At 32.8% G+C, this 17,787-nt stretch overlaps 1 protein-coding gene across 2 annotated transcripts in view; it reads left to right on the top strand.

Moving 5' to 3' along the window:
* Positions 1-17,787, top strand: part of LOC105194734 (ribosomal protein S6 kinase 2 beta) — a 117,250-nt gene that overhangs the window by 6,383 nt on the left and 93,080 nt on the right. For both annotated transcript variants that reach the window (XM_039450116.1, XM_026139852.2), the window contains exons 3-4: positions 7,743-7,824; positions 7,901-8,061. In XM_039450116.1, coding sequence (XP_039306050.1) covers positions 7,743-7,824; positions 7,901-8,061 — 243 coding nt within the window. The remainder of the gene's footprint in view (positions 1-7,742; positions 7,825-7,900; positions 8,062-17,787) is intronic.

The following is a 17,787-nucleotide window of genomic DNA, read 5'->3' as shown; positions in this document are numbered from 1 at the left end:
GTCTCTTGCTTCGGACCACGCTCGCATAGCGTGGCTGCGGACGGCGCGGGAACGAGAGCCCGTGCGCGCGAAGACGAGAACGCGGGAGCGATCGCTCGTTCGCTCCGATCTTATAATATTTATTAGGCGCTATGCGCCGTTTAACTGCCGTCCGGCGGATGTTCGGCCGGACGGTTCGGACGGTCAGGCGGTCCGGGGGGGTCGGAAGGCGGTTCGTTACACCGTTACAGAATTCTGCTACAAAGATGCTGGCGAATCTCTTTTCACTTTTTGTCCATTTTTTGTAAATGGTCACTTTTTATCTCTTTTCCGAATTCGATCATTTTTTCTTTTTTTTTATCATTTATAAGCTGAAATCGCGGTAATATTCAACAGCATTACAAAGCTGCTGCTGAACATCTATTGTCAAAATCTATTTTAAAATTTAAGACAACTAAACATTTTCAACCTCATAAGTTGAAGAAACCTAAAACTAGTTTTGGTATTTGCAAAAATCAATCGAGCCCTTTTATTAAGGATCTCTGAGGCTTATCTCTTAGATGAATAGCTTATTTTTTAGCTTGAAGATATGCCAGCTCTTGCTGAACACGTGTGAATAGATCATTACTGGGTAAAAATGTTGGGTATAAAAAACTCGATGGGAGAACTGAAATTTTCATTAGTAACGAAAATTGTGAAAACTAGTTTGAGTCTTGTATATAGTAGTATGTAGATAGATGTTTTAGTGATTCTGATAACTACTTGACAGAAGAAAGAGCCTTAATGTCAATAAAGACACTCAACATCAGAATGACAATTAAGGATGATCTGAAACAAATATAATAACAAGCTCGATCAAGTTCTCATCACGAAACAATTTATTACAAGTGAACAATCTAGCACACAGTAGGTACAAAACCTATTTAGAAGAACAAAAACAATGAACAACATAAAGGCTGGAGTAAAACTACTCGAAGAGGAAATTGATAGGCTTAAAAATGCTCTAAAGGAAAGACTTTCAAAAATTACAAATTACTTACGGATTGCTTGAAGGAGCTAAGGAATAAAATCAAATTTAGATAATTTTCAGGTTGAGCCACTACATAAAAAATTAAAGACGTGTAAAACTACTCTTATAACTAGTTTTATTTTAAGAAGGCTCGAATTGAGAGTGATACTGTAACTAACAATGATACCTGAACAATGATAGCATATACCTGATAATTCTGCCTAATAAAAACGTAATTGTTTATTTTCGTAATATACAGGATGTAACAAAACTATTGCACCTGAAGTATATTATGGGATAGAAGACATAAATCCAAGTCAAAAAGTCCTGAGCCATTTTTTGATTTGAGCCTTCTGTTAGATGTCATATGATGTTAAAGTTAACGTATCACCACCCGTCTATACATGAAAAGCAGGGACGGACAATAGAGGGGCGTGCGGGCGGAGCGGAGCTGACAAATTACGCGGCGGGAGAACAACGATGAGCAGCGAAATATTTGCACGCTTTTTTGGCTTTATCTATCTTTAAGATCGGTATTATAGTAGAGGTTTTCTAACCTTTCGGACAATGACCTTCTCTTAAAGAATTATTTATTAAAATCGCAAATTCTTCTTTTATTACAGGAAAAACTACCTTCAATATATTACTAGTTATTCCCTACCTTTCTTTTTTGGTAATCCCGTAACTATTTCTTCTAGCTGCTCTAGTGTAACAACTTCAAAACTTTTCATTGTAATTTCTTTGTTCTTGATAGTATAAATAGTTGTCTTATATTTATCCAAAATTCAATTACATCACTGCCAGGTTTATCTACCTTTATAGAGTTTACTATACTATTAATACTTTGTATATAATATAAATTGAATTTATTGGCTATATTGCACTCTTTGGTATCGCCTAAGATCTTAAAATCTATATTTCCTACTTTTTTTATACCTACTGGTTCATCCCTAATTACTTCTTTCAAGGTTTTCCACATAGTCGTAGGCTTTTCTTTATTAAGATCTATCATACTTTTATAATATTCTTTCTTTTTTTCCCTGTATAATTTTACTACTCCATTTCTTTCAATTTTATACTGTTACTTATTTTGTTTGGTATTGTCATATAATGCTTTTCCATATGCTTTATCCCTCCTATCCGCAGCCTCTCTTATCTTATCTGAGAACCATTTTTTCCCCTCCCATACTTTCGGAATTCTAAATTTTTTCTTTGGTGCCATTACATCTAACGCATCTACTATACTGTTAACAAATTTTTTCGTTCTCTTACTCACCCATACATTGCCATTCCTGACTTTCTTGTAATTTGTTTTTTACTAATATAACAAATTCATTTTTCTCGAACTCTTTGTAATTTCTAGCGCTGAATTCCCTGTATTTACTTTCAATTTTATTCACACTCAACTCTACTTTCAGCCACGCATAGTCCGTAATCTTAGGTTCATGAATTACTTGTACTATTTTATTATTATTAGAGAAGATTAAATTTATAATTGTCTGACTGTCTTTTGTAACTCTCGTCGGTTTGTTCACATACTGTTTTATACTCAAGCTTAACATTGTCTCTTGCAATTTTTTTTGCATAAAACGAGTCTGCCATAAGATCTATATTAAAATCTCCTATTACCATGCATTCTCCTCTTATTATTAACTCCTCTACTATATCCTCAAAAAATCGTATGAAATCCCCGTGCGATGCGCTTGGTGAGTGATATATTACCATTATCACTCTTTTATATAGTTTTTCTTTCATTTCTATTGCCGCACACCAGCAATTTGATTCTAACTTTTTTATTAATATTACTTCATATCTAATATTGTTTCTTATATACATAATAACTTCCCCTGTGTTCCTATTTTTGGCATCACATCTAACTGCACTGTAACCCGGCACATTTATTTCACTGTCTTTTATCTCACTAATCAGCCTGGTTTCCGATCGCTATCATCACAGGATTTATCCTCTTCATAACCTGATGTCGTCTATGTGCGCTGGTAAGTTCTGCGCATTTGTTTACATAATTATTTCTTCTTTCTTTGGTAGTTGCTATTGTGTATCCTCCTAACCTGCTCTCCTCTTCTCTTCCTGTAACGCTCTCTTAAAAGTTGGACATTCTTGACTGATGGCTTCATGTCCGTCATTTATTTTTAGATTGTATGTTTTATTTTTGAACATACAATTCACGCATTTGCTCTCCGTCGCTGTGCAAACACGCGAGCTATGATTCCCTACGCATTTGCAGCATGTTTTTTCTCTCGTACAATTTTTAGCAATGTGGAAGTACCCTCAGCATTTAAAACATTTTTTGACACTGATGTGATTAAATATAGGACATTTCTTCTATCCTATATTTAGTTTTGATTTTTTCAATATCAGTTTGTGCGCCTCTTCATTTACTTCCATTATTATTGATATTTCTTTATTTCCTCTTTTTTGATTGTTACTCTTTTCTTTAACCATTCTCTTCAAAATTCGCATATTTACTGTATCTTTTATTCTGTTGTTTTAATTATATTTATAAGTTCATTATCATCTAAGTTCACCTTTTCTAAATTTATGTTAACAATTTTTACTTTTGGTTTTGATTGAGACGACTCCAGCACTTTATAATTCTTTTCCAGCTTAGCTTGTACTGTCTCTTTCAATTTTTTCACCTCTTCTCCAGTTTCACAACCCATAATTACTACTTCTTTGCTTCCTTTCTTTAATTTTGTTACTCCCATTGCCATATTTTTTATATCTACCTTCTCTTTTATTACTTTTTTTGCGTCTTCACTTTCCTGTTGCAATTTCGGTTTAGCAATTATAACGTTTTCTTTCTTTTTTTTTAACCGCTTCACTGTAGCTTCTCTGTGGTACTTTCTTTGATCCATACGCTGTTTCCTGTATCATTTTCTTTAAGTTTTCCAGTTTTTGCTTGACATTTTCTAATTCTTTTTAAACTACTTTTGTAATCATTATTTTAATTTTATTTTTACGCACCGCCTTATCTTTTATTTCTTTTACAGCTTTTATAATCTAATCTATTTTTAAATTAATGCCTGACCCTTTATTTCCACTGCTCATTGTTGTGACTGTTCCTGTAGACCCTACAGATTCTGTTGATGATGTCCTATCTCTTCCTCTTGGTGTCGGTATTTTCTTAATATTAATCAAAAATTCCTTAAATGGATTTTTACGGCACGTACTCTTGGTTTTTATCAGAAATTTTATACTTAATTACACATCCTGGATGGTGAAAAAAGCTTTGGGCAAGTTTTACGTTTAATAGCTTTGCTCTTAATTGCTTTCCTACATGCCGAACATCGGTATTCTGCATATTTCTCGTCCATGCTGATAATTACCGGCTGAAACCGTTAATATCAGCATAAGCGATCCGTCATTTGTGATCCACTTGCACACGTCAGCACTATTGTGTTCACGTATAATGCTTACTGTTTTGTGAAACTTTGATGTCCCGCACAATAATTTTACCGCTCACATTCACAAATTGCTATAGCCCGGCTAAATAACTTTCACAGCTATCCCCGGTTTATGGCGGCGTAAGTCAAACAATTTATTTTACGTCTTTTCTCACTTTAAACCTCTTTCACACTCAAAAGTTATTACATTTACGGAGCGACTCTCGACATGTCTTCTCGAGAGGGACAGACAGACAGAGAGACAAAGCGTTTATTGGCGTTCTAGGGCAGGCCCTCTAAGAACGCAAAAATGGTAGGTAGTGCAGAATAAGAGAGTATAGTATCAAAAATCAAAATAACAAACAATAGTAAGTGCAAAATAAGGTAAGAGTAAAAATAAGAGTAAAAAAAATTAACATTAAGATAAAAACAAAGATAATAATATCTCTCTAAGAACGCAAAGCAGTAGAAACATTAATGTGAACAAAGTAACAGGTGATAAATATTTAACGTAAAGTAAACCAAGTATTAAACTAATAACAGAAGCGCAAGGAGGAAAGCAAAATTAACAAAATAAAAGATAGTACGAAAATAAAATGATAAGATTAGACCAGATAAGGACGCAGGGGAAGAAGAAGCGGCGCAATACGGCGTACCTGATTATGGAGAAAGCAAGCGGTCTACGTCCACGCACTCCCGCAGGATTTAGGACGGTTGAGCCCGCTTCAGATGAGCGAAGAGTTCGTGTTTAAATGAGGTGATGGTGGCGGATTGTCTAATATTGTCGGGAAGGGAGTTCCAGAAGGATGCAGCGGAGTAGAGGAAGGACCGTTGGAAGGTTGATGTACGGCAGGAGGGCAGGTCGATGTCAAGCGGAGAAGCACGAGATGCGCCGCGAGTTCTGTTGATGAAATGGAGTTCAGTGGCAGAGTAGGAAGGAGAGCCAGAGGAAAGGATGTTGAATAGTAGGTGCAAGTGAGATAAGCTCTTTGGTTATCCGAGGTAAGTCAGTCCAGCGTCTCATACAGGTGAGAGACGTTGGTCGTTTCTCCGTAAGTTGAATATGAACCATACGCAAGAGTTCATAAGGCGCCTGAGCTTTAACCTTATCTCCCCGTTGAGATCTGTGAACACAGCGGCGCAGTAGTTGAAGTAAGGGAAGATGAGGGAGGTCACTAGACGAGTGCGCAAGGTCCGAGAGAGACTTTTCCGAAAGAGTTTTAGCCTCCATAGTATACCGTTCACCCTTCCTGAGATGAGTCGGACGTTTTCCGACCAGCTAAGAGTGGGGATCATACGGACGCCAAGCTTGGTCACGTTGTCAGCGAGCACGATAGGTCGGGCGCTAAGTCAAATAGCGATGTTGGCTGCTATTGACGAAGCGAGAGCTTCCCAACAGCATTGCTCTTGTTTTATCGGGGTTGAGGCGCAGAAAGTGGCGCCTTCGACCGCTCAATGGCACGTCCTTCTGCAGCCGCGCCACGGCAGCCTCAAGATCACGCGGAGCGAAGTGTAGACAAATTTGCAGGTCGTCGGTATAAAGAATGTGACGGCAGTGGCGCAGGTGGTGCCTAAGGTCGTCGATGAAGATAGCGAACAGCAACGGCTCGAGGACGGGTCCTCAGAGAAAGAGAGAGAGGGGGGGGAGGGAGAGAGAGGGGGGGGGTGCGTGCGTAGCCATTTCGCTGCTCATCGTTGTTCTCTCACCGCGTAATTCGTCGGCTCCGCTCCATCCGCGCGCTTGCCATTGTCTGTTCCTGCTTTTCTTGTATAGACGGGCGGTGATAAGTTAACGAACTTTAACATTGTATGACATCTATCAGAAGGCTCAAATAAAAAAAATTACTCAAAATTTTTTATCTTGGATTTATGTTCTTTATTTTGTGGTATACTTCAGGTATAATTCAGGCAATAGTTTTGTTACACCTTGTATAAAAAGAGTTATTTTATTTTGTTAAAATATGATTCATTACATTTTATTTTGTTTCTTGAAATAAAATATGACACCAAAGAACTATATTCTATAGTAGAATGTGTATCAGATTTTTGTTTTTAGTACATAAAATACACACTAGATTGTATTTATTTTTAAGGTATTTAAGTAAAAACTTTTTACTAAATGTGATACCAAAAAACAAGTTATGTATGAATATTTTTCTTTTTCTAGAAATAAATATGTGTTTAAATCAATTTTAATTTTGTTTGTGTATTGAATTTAAACAAAATAATTAAACGATACAAATACATGTATTTTATTTATCCGTTTTTTTGTCTTTTTGTATGAAAAACGTCTTTTTTGGTAAAAAGGGATTTTTTCCTCTTTTCTCCTTTTTTTCCCTTGAACATTGTTAGCACCTTTGTACTTTTCAAAATTACATATATAATATATATTTGTAAAAATTACTGCTACATACCAAAACAGAAATTTAGTTTTTATAAAAACGCAGCGAACACTAGTGACTAATAACCACCTTGCAATGTCTAAATACACTATCACGAAATAACTTTAACGCTCTTAGAATTTGATGTCAATTACACGAGACATTATAATATTCCACTACCTTAGATATATTTCACGACTGCCGTCCTATTTCTATATTTATATTTATAAATATATTATTTAATAATTGTTATTAATAGATAATAATTGTTAACACATTTTGTATAAAATTTATTTATTAAGAACATATTTTTATAAACAATTTATTTGTTTATATTTATGGAAAGTTCTTCTAATTTCTATTCTAATTTGCTGTGCGTATTTTTTTTTGTAAATAGTTATTTCATTAGATAATTTTGCCAAAATTATTGTATTTTTTACAGATTTTATTTTAAAAGGCTGAAAATAAGATCAAAATATTATATGCAGAATAATGTGGATTAAGTAATTAATATAATAATAGTGAATATCATTACCATATGCATCGTAGTAATTTAATATTTTATATAATTGTCATTTTCTCGAGAATGCCTAAATCTTGCAACTGGTTTTATTGTAGTAAATGTTTGAGTGAATACTACACACCCATAAAATTTTATTAAAATTAGTGATGTATTGCTGACGGGTTTCCCTTGTTAAATCAAATTTGGAAGCAAACCCGATATATAATTTATCATTTTCCATGTTATTTTAGTAAATTTGTTTTTTACGAAAGTTATATTAATACTACCAAACTGTCCCTTATTTTATAATTTATTTAAAGAATTATTATATAGATGTCATTGCATGCATGGATAATAGAACCAGCATATTTGAAAGTTGCTTTTCAAATAAACCATTAAAACCACATATATAATATTTATATAGTATTCCATAGATAATTTTATTTTGTTTGTTAATATATTTTTAGGTATTTTTAGTAAGAAAGGTCGTTGGAAAAGATAATGGGACTTTATACGCTATGAAAGTCTTAAAGAAGGCGACTTTAAAAGGTATTTTGAAAGTAAAATTGTACGTTTGTAACAATCTTAAATTATTGTAATTACTTTATTCGTTACTTCTCTTTAGTTCGCGATAGAGTCAGAACCAAAATGGAGAGAAACATATTGGTGGATGTGGAACACCCATTTATCGTTGGACTGCATTATGCGTTCCAAACCGAAGGAAAACTTTATTTAATTCTAGATTTTTTAAGAGGTGGTGATCTCTTTTCCAGATTGTCTAAAGAGGTACGTGTTATTTGAATATTACTACATGTATTGTTTATGTATTGTTCAGGGTTAGCGAGTAATTCCGTTATTTATAACAGTTAGAATTACTTTATTTTTCAGTAGCTGTAACTTAACTTAATTTATAAGCAATGGAAATAAAGGTCATATTAGTCAAATGCGGTAGTTGGTGCGTCAATAATATAGTATAAATATATTTAGTAAATGCTTAATATAATAATAGCGCAAATAAATGTCGATAATTATTCTTAAACGTAAGTAAACATTGGACGTGTTTCGACTTTCTTTGAAGTTATTTTCAACGGTGGTTAGTAATTAAACAATTTAATTTAGTGGTTATTGAACGAAGAAAAACATTATAAAAAACTTCAGCACGGGTTGTATCCGACACAAAAGCGAGAGAGAGGCAAGCTGTGCAGTTATCGCTATGAATTTTTAAATCCTGTATAAAAAATATTTTTTTGAATATTTAATTTTGATAAATTCTTGAAGAGTAATTTTCCTTGAAAGATGTAGCTATGTGCAATGACTCACGTAACAACTTAAACGTAATATAATTATCTAAACAATACAAAGTCTAAAATTAGCTCATAAAATGTCTCAGACATATTTCCAAAAATAATCTTAGATATTTTTTAGACGTTTTAAAGACATCTTATGATTTGATTTTCGACTTGTGTTGTTAAGGTAATAGTGAATATTTTGTGAAACTGACAATGAGATACATGTAATAGAATTCTTGTAACTTTTTTGCTGAAGATGATTTCAAAGAGAGTCAAAACATTCGGTGTTGAATGAGGGTCGGCAAAGTAAATTTTTTACATGTGTAGAGTGTCCAACGGGAGAGGGGAGGGTGGAATCTGGTTAAAGCTAAATTTAAATTTTATAATATACACTTGACATCAAAATCAAAGGATCATTTATTTTGACTTCCAAAAATAGACGAAATTTAAGAAAGTGAAACTTTGTCAAAAATGATCATAAAAAAATGTTCACAAAAGCAGTTTAAAGCTTAAAATCTCCAGTTTTGAGATTAATAATTCATTAAACAATTTACAAATTGTTTACGAAGTTACACGGATTCAAATGGGGATGCGTCAAATCTCCAAATTTTTTACAAACTTAGCAAAGCTTTACGATGCGAAATAAAAATTGCACACAAATGCGGTTTACAGTATTCGAGAGCGTGAATATTTACTTTTAATTTACGTATTTCTTAAACGTTGTATGATTTTTTTTATTGAGTTATTCAACATTGAAGCAAAAATGGTCTTTTTTACTTCAATGTTAAATAACTCAATAAATAAAAAGCGTACAATGTTCAACAAGAATGCAACTTAAAAGTAAAAATTTACGTTTTTGAATGCTATAAATCACATTTCTGTAGGATTTTTATTTCACGCTTTGTTTTACAGTGGTTTTTTTTGCATTTGTGTTTGATTTTTAATTAACGTCAAATAAACTCGCAAAATTTCTAACAAATTGCTGCATTTTTATTTGTATCTGTATAGCTCCGTGAAAGATCAGTATGTTTTCAAGGTCGATATAAGAAGTAGTAGAAACATTAAGGCTTCTGTCTACTCGCCGCGGCCATATTGAAGTCGTCAAAAGCGTGAAATTGTGTGAAATGACACGTAATTTTGTCCGACGTGTCATTTGTAAATAAAGACAATTTGGATAAAACAGATTAATCTAATGGCTTTGAAACACTTGTAAAAATAGGTAAAGAGTATCCTTTTTTTGCCTAGCAGTCAGTAAATAGTCGTAAAAAGCACGTAAAGTGACGGCTATTCAGACAAGAAAACACAGATAGCTATTGAAAGGAGTGAAAAATGTGCTTTTATATATAAAATTCAAAGAAACATTACGCTCTATGTTACGTTTGGCGGATAAAATTTTTATTTTTCCGCACCATGCGTATTAAACCATTTAGCAATAACAAATTAAATTTTGGAAACACCCTTCGACCAATTAAATAAATATCACATTGAAATCATAATCTATCATTCGATCTTAATAAATCTCAATACGGCTTTTACATGCGCAACCGCTTGACAACATCGTGGGCGCTGTTCCCTCGACGCGCAACATCCGGGAGCGTGTACAAGCGCTGCACGAACATCGCGCGTGCTTGGCTCGCGATCTCCTCTAACATCACAAAGCTTCGCGCATTGAAATTCCACTTATCTTTTGATTTAATTAAAAATATTAGGAACGGCAAAATGATAATTATTGAAACATAATTTTTTCGCGGATATATGTTGCTACCGCACTATGCAACTCAGATTAAAATAACTTTAAAATTGTGACCATTAAAAATGCTAGAAGACTTTAGATAAATATAAAAATTAATCTTATATAAATGACAGTAAAACTTTAACTTTTTAAACATAAAACAATAGGATGTATTTAGTCTTGTACACTCTAAATTACGTTAGCTAAAAAATTAAAGCTCATAAAAATTTCTAGAAAATTCTGTTAAAATTTAGTTTCTTGTAACAACAATAAAATGTTAACTTCTGACATTGCATAACGCTTTGGTACATGATTCTTCACCGTACCATGTACGTCAAATTAAGATCCTTTAAGAAATATAATTTATATTAATTTTCTAAGCATAGGAATTTGCGTCGAAGCGTCGTATCTCCGTGACTCGCGACTTCCGAGAGCGTCTACAAGCATCTCGTGCGAATTATAGGCGCGAGCCGCGCGGTCGCGGAACGGTGTGGAGCTTCTAAGGGCTACGCGTTTAGAAAAACTTACTTCGAATTTTCCGCGAACTTGCGGAAACGTCCCGCGACATCTTTTGCCCTTGCCTATATAAGGAGCGAAATTAGAGCTCCAGGGCGCAGATTTGTCTTATTGGTCCGCGAGACTCGCTCTTAGGCGACCGTTAAAAGCAGACCTCCAGGTACAACTGCACTAACGGGTGGGTCTTATCCCAGGCGAAGACGTTGGTTTTTGGGATTGGCCCTGGTCGGATGCCTTTTCCTTCTCTATTATTTTCTCTCTCTTCCTCCTATTAGAGTCTTAGAGGGTTGAACCACACCAAGCATACGTTAGAGTGTGACCTTGTTTCTTTATCTCTTCCATCCTTGCCGTCGAAGAAAACTCGTTGACCCGACTCTCCGACGTCTTTCTTCTTTCTCCCTCCCCAGTCCCGTCGAAGAAGATTTGCAAACGCGACTCTTCGACGCCTTCTGCCTTACTTGCGCCGAAGAAGATTTGCGAACAAGACTCTTCGACGTTTTCTATCTTTTTCCCTCTCTTTTGTCGTCGAGGAAGATTCGTAAACGCGACTCTTCGACTTCTTTTTTTTTTAACCAATGACTTAAACCTGCCAAAATGAATTTTTATCTTCCAAAAAGGCATTCGGACGGACGTCATCTCCGACCCAACTGATTCACCTCTAATTAATTACATATTAAATTTAAAATTTAAAATTACAGTAAATTCGCGCGAGTTAAAATCTCAGCCTTTTTTTCTCTATTTAAAGATACTAAAACTCAGTAACCTAATGTATTCTTGTGGCAAAATTCAAATTTAATTTATTAATTTATAAAATGAGTAAACTAAAAGGAATATGGCTAAAAAATCTCATCGCGTTTACACGGAACCTGACCGACGCGAATCCAAACCGCGTGATTTCATTTTATTAACACGAGCGATCATTCATTTAATTTCAAGCGATTTTACAAAAATGCGATTTTATCATACAAGCGTTCACGTGTTCGCACTTATTCTATTATTCTGGCATTCATGAAACAATTATACAGAAACAGTAACACTTATACAAACATACAAACCAATTAGATGTGTACAAATAAATCAGATGTGTTTACACGAAAAACATGTACTTTCATACTCAATTCCACACTAAATGTACGCTTAATCACGCATGTCAAATCTCTTTTTATTTCAATAAAACACTATTTTGTTCTTCTAACTACTTATTAATCACATAATTATGTACCCTTCCAAAATTCCCTTTTTTCAGTCAGATAAGTTATCGTGTATTTGGGCGTGTTATTCGCACGACTCAGGGACACGGCTGGTGACAGCTGCCTCTTATTCGTTAAAAAATCAAAACCAATTAAAAAATTACATCTCGGATTCAAATTCCACAATCCGCGGACGTAACAACCCATTTTTACAAATTTGGTAAATATGAGACAAGTCATATTTTCACAATGAAACACATAATAACAAAATGACATGCACGACATCTCATTGTCAATGTGTCACGTTTCACGTCTATTAATTCTAATTTTGTTCGCGACGGAATGTTGCTACTCAACACGGAGTTCTCAGCTGAGAAGTTAGGAGCCTTAAGCTGTAAAATGCTTTTTGCAAAATTTTAATATGATTTGTCATTTTTGTCGATGTTACACTTTCTTTTGAAGAGCAATTGTAGGTAATCCTTTAATTTTGCTGTTGAACGCTCACTCAATTTTTACTGAATTTGGTATTGAACTTTATTTGAACTTCGAGAAAAAAAATTGTAAAACGATCTTTCTGGGCTCATTTTAAAGGGCGAAGTTCTTCCGTTTATCTGAGTTTATTTTTCTCGAAGATTCTTTTACACTAGGAAATAAAGTAGGAAATTCAAGAACGATTTTTAAAAAACAAGAATTTTGTAAACTTAAACAAATCTACGGAGTTGCAAATTTTTTGTTATTTAAATTAACATAAAATAAAAATTTAAAGACACTTTAAAATAATCCACGATATTTTCGGTGTTTTATTGCATTGTGAAAAATTTGTCACAATGCAATAAAAGACCAAAGCAAAAATTGAGTTAGCGTTCAACAATAAAATTAAAGAATCACCTGCAGTTATTCTCCAAAAAAGAATATAACATCGACAAAAATGACAAATCATAACAAAATTTTGCAAAATGCATTTTACAGCTTAATGTTTCTACTTCTTATATTGACCTTGAAAACTGATATTGTACGGAGCTATACGAATACAAATAAAGGTGCGGCAAAACTTGTTACGAATTTTACGAATTTATTTGATATGAATTAAAAATTGCACACAAATGCAGTTTACAGCGAAAGCGTAAATCTTTACCTTTATTTTGCGTACATGTTGAGCGTTGTATGATTTTTATTCGCCGAATCATTCAACATTGAAGCAAAAGAAATCATAGTTGTTTCAATGTTGAATAACTCGATGATAAAAAGTTATACAATACTCAACAAATACGCCAATTAAAGGTTAAGATTCGCGCTTCCGTATGCTGTAAATCACATTTGCGTGCGATTTTTATTTCATGTTGTGGAATTTTGTATAGTTTATATACAATTTTGACATTTGACTGATTTCTTTACGATATTTGCAAAGCTCCACAACGTGAAATAAAAATCTCACAGAAATGCGATTTACAGCATTCAAAAGTGTGAATCTTTACCTTTAATTTGCGTATTTGTTGAGCATTGTACGATTTTCATTCACCGAATTATTCAACATTAAAGCAAAAAAGGTTATTTTTTCTTTAGTTATGAATAACTCAGTGAAAAGGAATCGTACAACACTCAACAAGAATCGCTCAACAAGTACGTAAATTATAGATAAAGATTTGCGCTTTTAAATGCTGTAAACCGCATTTGCGTGCATTTTTTATTTTGTGCCGTGGAGCTTTGCAAAGTTTGTAAAAAATTTTGAGATTTGACGCATTCCCATTTGAATCCATGTAACTTTGCAAACAATTTATAAATTGTTTAATGAATTATTAATTTTGAAGCTAGAGATTTTAAACTTTAAAATGCTTTTTTGAACATTTTTTTACGATCATTTTTGATAAAGTAACACTTTTTTAAATTTTGCTTATATTTGGGAATAGGTGATCTTTTAATTTTGGTGTCGAGTGTATATAATCAAAATTAAAAAAATAAATATAATACACACGTGGCTTTATATTGTCTTGTTTTCGATCTTTATGTTGTCTTTTATTTATATTTATGTTGAAAGTACACATACTTATTTTATGTTTTTGTACAAACTTTTATTTATTGCGAATGTAGCTCGTCAAATATTACTTTTATTTATGAATTATTATCTCTACATTAAATGTAGTCGTTGCTACATGGTTGCCTAGAAGGAATGAGATTCCGCCAAGAGCCAATCAGAGTGCATAGTATTGTTTATTGAGATATCGACAATAAAATATCCAATAAATTATAATTTATTAGAAATTATAATAATTATTCATTAAAAATTTAACTTAGATGCTCGACATATGTTGAAACATGCTAAATTCACACGTGTGACGTATTCCAGCATTCTACACACATTTTATCGGCTCTGCGTTGAATTGATGTAATAAAATATAATAAAATATTTTTAACTATTGAGTTGTTCGGAAAGTAATTTTGTAATTTCCCAACAGAGGGCAACTTTACACTTAAGCTGTTTAATTATTATATATTTTGACAGTTGATATAGCAAGGTTTGCTTGTGAAAAAGTTTGATTGATTTTACGCAGTAGTTTTTGGTTTGGTGCCCTATTAAATATGGAAAGTAAAAAGCAGCATCTTTGGCATATTTTATTTTTTTACTATTGAAAAGATAAAAATGCTGTTCAAGCAAGAAAAAAATTATCCGATGTGTATGGGGAAGATGTATTGATAGAACGCTAGTGCCAAAACTGGTTTGCAAAATTTCAGCAATTTTGATGTTGAAGATGCACCACGTTCTGGATGCCCAGTTGAAGTTAATTAAGACATAATAAAGGCATTAATTGACGCAAACCGGCGAATAACAACTTGTGAGATCGCTGAAAGGTTAGGTTTATCGAATTTGACCGTTCATGAGCATTTGAAACGCCTAGGTTTAATCTCAAATCTTGACATATAGGTTTCTCATGTTCTTACGAAAAGAAATCTGTTCCGTCGCGTTGACGTCTGTGATTTGTTTCTCAAACGTCAAGAAAATGATCCATTTTTGAAGCGCATTATCACTGGGGATGAGAAATGGGTTGTATACAACAATGTTAAACGCAAGAGATCATGGAGTAAAAAAGATGAACCAGCTCAAAGGACTTCGAAAGCTGATATTCATAAAAAAAAGTGATGCTATCTGTTTCAAAGAAATCGTGTTTTTTTTTTTTTTTGGAGTTTCTACCGAACAACGATCTATTCTGAAGTGTACTGTCATCAGCTGGACAAATTGAATGATTTACTTAAACAGAAAAGGCCAGAATTGATCAATAGAAAAAGTGTAATGTTCCACCAAGATAATGCGAGACCTCATACAAGTTTGGTAACGCGTCAAAAGCTTTTACAGCTTGGATGGGATATACTGCCACATCCACTATATTTTCCAGATCTGTCACCTTCTGATTATTATTTGTTCCGGTCTCTACAAAATTTTTTAGACGATAAAACCTTTACTTTAAATGAGGAAGTCAAAAATCATCTGGATCAGTTTTTTGCCAGCAAAGAAAAATTTTAGGAGCGTGGAATCATGCTACTGCCAGAAAGATGGCAAAAGGTATTGGACCAAAATGGACAATATATAATTCAATAAAATATTTGTTCACTATAAGAAAATTGTCTTTTATTTTTATTTAAAAAAAAAACGAAATTACTTTCCGAACAATCTAATAGTATTTGCGCATCTATAACTGCACCTTGACTTTTATTAGCTTTTATATAAATGTTTTTGTTACACTTCGACAGTTTAATTTAAGATTAAATTTATGATTATAAATGAAATAATTTGTTATGGCAAAAAAATATAAAATTTTTATATTTAAAATAATAATGCATAAAAAATTAAGAAAAATTAACAAAAAAGTAACTAAAAACTAGAATAAAGTGATAAGTTATTTTTTTAGAATAGTTATTAAACAAGGTGTTTTAGAAATAGTTGGCCAAACTTTAAGAGCACATTCCACTCATTGTAAGAATGAAAAAAAGTTATATAAACATGGGTTTGAAAATGCTTCTTTTCCAAGTTATAAACATTTTTTTATTGACTTTACAGAAATTGTTGGAAATGATTTCTTTCCGAAATTTTCTTTTTGGACCGATTTTTGTTTACCTACACTTAATAATAACAGACAATTTTTGGAAACGCAACTCCCTATATTATTAGAAGACATTCCACTACAGATATGCAATCAAATTTGGTTTATGCATGATGGAGCTCTCGCACATTTCAACCGCATTGCTCGAGAGTTCCTGAATAATAATTACATCAATACATGAATTGTTAAAGGAGGACCCATTGCTTGGCTTGCACGTTTTCCCGATTTAAACCCTTTGAATTTTTACTTATGGGGGCATTTTAAAACTCTCATGTATGATGCTTCTGTTGCTACTGTAGAAGTACTTTGAAATTGTATTATTGCTGTGTGAAAAAATACGAAATACTCCGAAAATTTTTAAACGTTTTTGACAATCCATGCGACGTCAATGCGAAGCATGCATTGATGCGAAAGGAAATTATTTCCAGCAATTTCTGTAAAATCAAAAAATGTTTATAACTTGAAAAGAAAACATTTTCAAACCCAAGTTTATATGATTTTTTTTTATCCTTACAATGAATGGAATATGCTCTTAAAGTTTGGCCAACTATTTCTGAAACACCCTATACAAATACTAACATTAAGATTTTTTTGTTTACGATACTTTTACGAAATTAAGACAGTTTGAATTTGACTAATTTTCTAGCTGAAAAATATTGATCCCATAATTTTTGTTCTAAGTGAATTTATTATAAATAATTAAGTTATATAATTATATAACTATAATATATAATTCAGTTATTAAATTTTAACTCTTTAACACATAAGTGGGTCTGGGAGACCTTCCCGAAAAAAATTTTACTTTTATTTTACCATTTTATTTTAGTTAGCAATAAAGTTGGTCAATTTTAGCAATCGATAAAGGAGACTTCAAACTTTTTTCCACGCAGCCCGATTTTTTTTTTTTTTTAATCCGTCTTTACAATAAGCGATTGAAAATCTAGGAGAATTTTCAATATGTGTTTAAGGGTTAAAAGTGTTGCATAACGCGTGAGTGTTTAATATAAATATAATAATTTAGTTGCGTTATACATTTAAAATTCTTGTACTTAAAATAGTAGGGGAGAGTCGGAGAATAGTGGAATAAGCCGTGCCGATTAGCAATTTTTGCTTTCTATAAGGTGCAAATAAAGTTTGATTGTAAAACTGAAGGTGCCGTTGAAAAGATAATTTAATTCTCTTCATTTTGCTTCAGACCATTTTGACATATTTCTCACTTGTGTTGAACTATAATAGAAAATGTAAAACCGCTTTTTTCAGTCCCATTTGGAACCACTGGTTGCAAATCGGATACTGCTTTTTACTGACTGTTAAACAGAATTTTGAAAGATTTTAATATATCTTTTTAGTCTTTAGTAAAAATGAGCAATTTGACAATCATAAATAAAAATTTTAGAAAAAAATTAGTGACCCTTTATATAATTAGACATTTCCTGATTATGTTATTATTTTGTTATTATATAATTAGTTGAAATCAATAAAATTCAATTATTCTGACTCATAATATTTTACTAATTTAACATTTCTAGGACTAGATTTGGTCGGTTGATCACCAGTGTTACGATCAGGCTGCAATTCCGATGTAAAAGTTTGATTTGAATACGAGTCTTTTTGAACTTTGAAACAAATTTTACAATAAACCGCAAAAGTAATCACAAAATGCTTGATATTTTTGAATTCTACATTCTTTA

The sequence above is a fragment of the Solenopsis invicta genome, chromosome 5 (assembly GCF_016802725.1).
Source record: "Solenopsis invicta isolate M01_SB chromosome 5, UNIL_Sinv_3.0, whole genome shotgun sequence".
NCBI classification, from domain to species: Eukaryota; Metazoa; Arthropoda; class Insecta; order Hymenoptera; family Formicidae; genus Solenopsis; species Solenopsis invicta.
This window is presented reverse-complemented; position numbering and strand designations above follow the sequence as displayed.